The sequence below is a fragment of the Plectropomus leopardus genome, chromosome 22 (assembly GCF_008729295.1).
Source record: "Plectropomus leopardus isolate mb chromosome 22, YSFRI_Pleo_2.0, whole genome shotgun sequence".
NCBI lineage: Eukaryota > Metazoa > Chordata > Actinopteri > Perciformes > Serranidae > Plectropomus > Plectropomus leopardus.
The window spans coordinates 3828033-3834032 of NC_056484.1; the positions used below are offsets into that span (position 1 = coordinate 3828033).

General features: G+C 40.0%; 1 protein-coding gene across 1 annotated transcript in view; it reads left to right on the forward strand.

Moving 5' to 3' along the window:
- Positions 1–4397, forward strand: part of nrip2 (nuclear receptor interacting protein 2) — a 38199-nt gene extending 33802 nt beyond the window's left edge. The window contains exons 5-6 of the mRNA XM_042510974.1: positions 45–97; positions 945–4397. Coding sequence (XP_042366908.1) covers positions 45–97; positions 945–1061 — 170 coding nt within the window. The 3' untranslated portion in view covers positions 1062–4397. The remainder of the gene's footprint in view (positions 1–44; positions 98–944) is intronic.
- Positions 4398–6000: the final 1603 nt, after the last annotated feature.

Sequence of the window (6000 nt, forward strand, 5' to 3'; positions counted from 1 at the left end):
AAATCCACTTTTTTTCCTCCTTGTCTTTCCTGTTGGACTTTCAGAGGATGAGGCGTTTGAGCTGTGCCTGGGTCTTCACACTCTGTTGGAACTTAAAGTAAGAGCCTCATTTGCTTTGCTAATATTTTGTGTGCCTTATCACGTGCTTTTTTGGTGTTTTTTAAAGAATTAGCTGCCTGAAACTGTCACACAGCTTTTAAAAATAAGCAGTAGGGAAGTTGAGGAAGAAATAAAAATGCCTCTGAAAAAAATATCATTTCAGGGGGAAAGATGGAGGCACAGATTGTTATAAAGAGATGTACTGTAGGTGGTGTTATCTGAGGGGAAAAGGCTGCTGTGATTTTAGTGGTGCAGTTATCTGCTGGATCCCCACTGTGCAGGTAAAACCCAGATAAGAGTGAATTGAGGACATCTTGTGAGGTAGAAATTTTGGAGTTTGCGCATTTGAAAATGCAATTCAAAGTCCATAAAAAGACTCCGAAGGTGGTGATCTCTGTTATATCACTATTACATCTGCTGCATCTGGTTAATATCTCCCGAAAAATCTAATTAGAGTGGGACTTTGGGGCATTTGAGGAATATGAGCTCTTTTTTCTCAATTTTGTAAATTAGCCCTGAAGGACTTTGTAATGTAAGATGAACATTTCCCCCTGAAGCTCACTCCTGCGCCGAGCTTTCTCTGCAAATTACATCAACAATAAAGAAATTAACTTGACGACCGGCTTAAACCATGGGGTTTTATGAAATTTTCAACACGGCAACAAAAGCAACTCATCCCTTAGCAACACTGCAAACGTCATCTTCATGTTTAACACTCATTTGTGTGATATTTTAAAGCAGCCTTTGATGATAAACATTTTTGTTATTTTTGTTAAATTTTGTTTTTTACCCCCATGCTGTAAATGTACCACTAATTCTGTTTTTCACTGTGTGTCCTCGCACAGTGCTGCCTGGACCTGAGCAGCCGGGTCCTGAAGCTGCAGGGCTGCGGCGAGGAGCTGCCCTTTCTGAACCCTTCGACCGACAGCCAGTGCCAACACGACACCAACGAGAACCTGTGAGCACGACTCGACGGCGGCGGCGACCACTTCCTCGAGTCTCGACGGGTTGCAGCAGCGTGGCGCGGTGCCGTTTGTGTCTGGACGCGTCCAATCACAGTGTCTCTCACACACTGCCAGAACATGGATGAGCACTGGCCACCGTCGTTCCTGAGTTTACATCATTGTGTTTGTAGATTTAAGACATCCACCACGATTATCTCTGATATTAAATTAGTCTAGTTTACAGAGCGGGTTATGAGCCGATCCGATCTCTGAAAATCTAAATCATTCTTTATTGATTATATTGTATATTAAATCCAACTTTTCTGCTCGGGTACACTGTTGCTCTCTAAAAGGGAAACTATTATAATCATTTGAAGTGAACTTAAATGGAATATTTTGTGATTTGGATGTACAAAAATGACCTTAAATCATCAAGTAAATTTAAAGTTTTAGTTGTGAATCATTTCAGTTTAGATGGTGTTACAGGAATAGTTTTATACTTTGGGATAGTTAAATTTCTGACCAAGTTAAATGAGAAGATATGATCATGCCTGTACGATAAATACGAGGGAAAAAACGTATTTCAGCGGAGCCTTGCGTCCTGCGTCACAGCTGCGGCCTGATGAGCGTTCTCGCCGGCTTTCATGGGGTCATCATCACTAGTGAAACCATTGCCTAAAAAGTTGTTTATTGACCCAATCTTTGCTTTAGCCCAAAGATGAACCCCCAGGCGACGTCACGTCTAACTGTAACTGCAAACACATATGATTTATTATTTTTTGTGATCACTGATTTGTGAAAATACACTTTTTTGCTTCTCAAAGTGTTGACACGGCTGCAGCCACGACTAATGTCAGACTTCCCGGCAGGTTTTCAAATGATATTTTATCTGACTGCTTTGACCTGAATTCTCAAATTAACCATCATAACGTTATACTGAAGAATATGTGCAACAAATTGTGCTAAAATATATTGGCATTTCAATGGACTCAATTATGTCCAACAACAAAAATCTGCTCACTCCAAAATCTGCTTGCAGCAAACAGGGTTGAAAATGTCCCAAACTGCCGTTAAAAAATCCTGCTTCTGTCACTACAGATATGGCTGGAAATGTCCTGACCTCTCATTAAAAAAATACAAGTGATTATTTTTACAAACATGGCAGAAAAGATCCCAACCTGTCGTAAAAAATACCCTGTTTTGCTACTATATACATGTCTGGAAATGTCCTGACCAGTCGTTAAAAAAATACCTGCTTGTTTTGCAAAAAACGTTCAGAAAAATCCAGTCCTCTCGTTCAAAATTCAGCTTTTGTTGCTACAGATATGGCAGGAAATGTCTTGACCTCTTATTAATTTAACCAAGCTTTTATCGCTACAAACATGTCTGGAAATGTTCTGAAATGATGTTAAAAAATTCCTGCTCTTGTTGCTACAGATGTGGCTAGAAATGTCCTGACCTTTAGTTAAAATATACAAGCTTTAATCAGCACAATCATGGCAGGAAATGTCCCAAAATGTAGTTAAAAATACCTGCTATACAAATGATAGCTGAATAGTATATTCTGTATGCCTTTTGTGTCTTATTAGGTCTAGTTTACGTAATTTCTAACGGGGGAAAAAATGGTAGAAACCTCTAAGAGCGACTGAGGAGGGATCCCTCTTCCAGGACGGACAGACGTGCATAGATGTTGTAAAAAACAATTAAATTACAGTAGATGACAAAATGATAAACCAGCTAGTGACCGTCACAAGCTGTTAAGACCAGCTAAACCATTAAAGACTAAAACATACCTTAAACTCGTCAAACCAGGTCACCCAGTTTAACCATCTTAAGCCGGTCAAGCTGTTTTTATCATCAGGGATATTAACCGTACAGACATGGAGGTATCAATCTTCTCACCCTACTCTTTTCAACGTGAACAGGTTTATTTCCTAAAATGTCAAACTATTCCTTAAGAATCAACATGACTTATAGAAAAGTGTCTGTACTCAGGATCCCCTTCCAAGTGTGTGAAAAGGAAACGTTTTTTGAAGTGTTTGTGTAATTAGGTTTGGATTGGGCTACCTCTTTAAGAGACAGGAACAGCTGCTCATCTAGAATTTTAAAAAGGCGTAAAACACCACCTTTTCTGATTTATACTCAGCTTCGTAAAGCCCCTTTGCTCTTTCGTTCCCCATCAACGGACTGATGTGGTGAAGTTTTCCAGGAGCATATTTCCAGTCTGTCACCATCTAGACTGAATTACAGTAGTTTCCCTATAAATCCCCAATAAAAATAGACTTCAGGCCAGCCAGCAAAACATATTTGACTCAGCTACAAAAATATCAAAAACATTCCATCTGCATGACTTTGTAAAGTTCTGCCTTTGTATAAGTCTGCATGTTTGTGTACTCGTCTGACTGTGTCTGAAGGGGCTGTATGTGTGTTAATGTGTGTGTACGTTTGGAGTCGAAGCAGGGTTTTTCACGCCTTGTTTTTGGCTTGTGTTTCACACGGGGGGGAAAAGTGGAATACGTCCTATCTTCCCCTAAACCGGTCCACCGAGCTCCGGTCAGAACAAGCTGCCAAAAGCCGACCCCAGCTGCCTTCCCTCTCTGCCTCTTTCAGGAGATTTTCATCACTCGGCTGAGGCTGCGCTCTGTGCCAAGGCCCCTCTTCAAACTCATCATCCTTTTAATTCAGAAGACCGGTCTTCTTTGTGTATCTACCACCTTTTTTTGGCTGATGTTATTCACTTTGAAGCCTCATTTTTGTCACGAGAAAACAAACTCCCCACTACAGTGCCACCTGCCTCTCTCGTCTCTCAGTGTTTTCATAGTGTGGAGAAGCAAGAACTGCCTCAGATCATGCTGTGCTTTTACACACCTGAGCCGTGCCGTGCTTTTGACTGTGCTACAGTATCCATCTAACCTCTTCACCGACAACCCAATCGCCAGAATAAATGTTGGCATTTTACATTTCTGCAAACCACGGATATTTTAAATTTGTATGTTTCGTGTGGAGTGGATGTGTTGAATCGTTACATTTCAATTCTCAACGTGGTTAGGTAAGGGCAAAATAACGTTTGGTTAAGGTTATGAAAAAGCTTGAAATACTTAGTTTGGTCGCCAAAAACATGTCTGGAAATATACCAATGCCTTGTTAAAAATGTACCTGCTTTTGTTGTTACAAACAAAGCTAAAAATCTCCCAAATTATCATTAAGAAATACAAACTTTTGTTGCTACAAGCATGGCTTGAAATGTCCTTTACTCTCATTGATTCTTTCATTAGAGTTCAGGACATTTAAAGTGTTTTGTGGTTATAAACACAACTAAAAATGCACTAAACTCTTTTTAAAAAATACCCATTTTTGTTGCCACAAACATAGCTACAGATGTCCCAGTGTGTCATTAAAAAATACTCTTGCTTTTGTTGCTACAAACACTGCTGGATATGTCATGCCCTGGAAATGTCCCAACATGTTAAAAAATACCCACTTCTGTCATTAGAAATAAAGCTGGACATGTCCTGACCTGTTGTTTAAAAATACCTGCTATTGTTGTAGCAAACAGGGCAAGAAATGTCTGAACTGTCTAAAGGAAACCCTGCTTTTGTTACAAAAAACATCAAAAAACAACCTGTTATAAAGAAATACCAACTTTCATTGCTGTAAACACGTAAACACCGAAAATATCCAGACCAGCAGTTAAAATATACTGTTTTGTTGCTACAAACATGGCTAGAAATGTCCCAACCTGTCGTTAAAAAATACCTGCTTTTATTGAATAGAAATATTCCAAACTCTTGTTAAGAAATACCTGCTTGTTGCTACAAATACTTCTGGATATGTCAGAACTTTTAAATAAGTACTTTCTTCTGCTGCAACAAACAGGGCTGAGAATGTCCCTGCATGGTGTTAAAAATATCCACTTTTATCACTACAAACACGGTTGGAAATGTCCTGAGCTCTTGTTTAGAAATATCTGCTTCTGTTGCTAAAAATGTGGCTAGAAATGTCCCAAACTCTTGTCAAACAATACTCAGTTTTGTCACTACAAACAGGACTGGAAATGCACTGAAAAATAGCTGCTCTGGTGGCTACAGACATGGTCGTAAATGACCCCGCCTGTTGTTAAAAAAATGCCTGTTGATGTAGCTACAAACAGGGCTGGAGATGCCCTAACCTTTTGTTGAAAAATACCTGTTTTGTTGCTACAAACACAACAGGAAATCTCCCAACCTGACGTTATAAAATACAAGCTTCTATCGTTACAAGCACAGCAGAAAATGTCCTGAACTCTCGTCAAAAACACCAGCGTTTTTCATTACAAATGCAGCTAGAAAGGTCCAAAGCTGTCGTTTTGTCTGTATCAAAAAGTGGTTTGCTGATTGCTCCATCACCCATCATCCCCTCCTTTATCTGATGAGATATTCAGCTCATATACATGTACTCTGAACTACATCATTCTTATATCCGAGGTTTTCAGAAACATATCATGCCAACATTTTATTGTGGGGACCGGGCTTTCCTGGAGGTCATCAATGCGTAGATTGGCAATGTTTGTTTCTCTTTGATGTACTAGTGACCTTCCTACGCCGTATGAGAGAAATCGATGTATGACAGAAGTTTATTTTTGGTGTTTCTCTTCTTCTGAACAGTATTTTCTCTGCCTAATAAAAATATGTATTCTGGCTAGCTCGGTTTATGTTCATAATCTTAGTATGAACCGACAGCGTGGAGGAGTGACGGGTCTATTTGGGAGCGCAGAGCAACATGTGAGAGGGCAGCTGTTAAAAATCCCTACTCTCCCCTTCCGTCTGAATAATGTGAATCAGACTGGCTGCGGGAGGACGGCACCAGAAGACAGTTTCTGGTTTTATTGGACTTCACGCTGATTCCCATGGTCTGTACTCGGAGAAGACCCCCGTGCTGCCCTTCACTGGTACATCCTGCTAAATAAAGAACCCCGTCA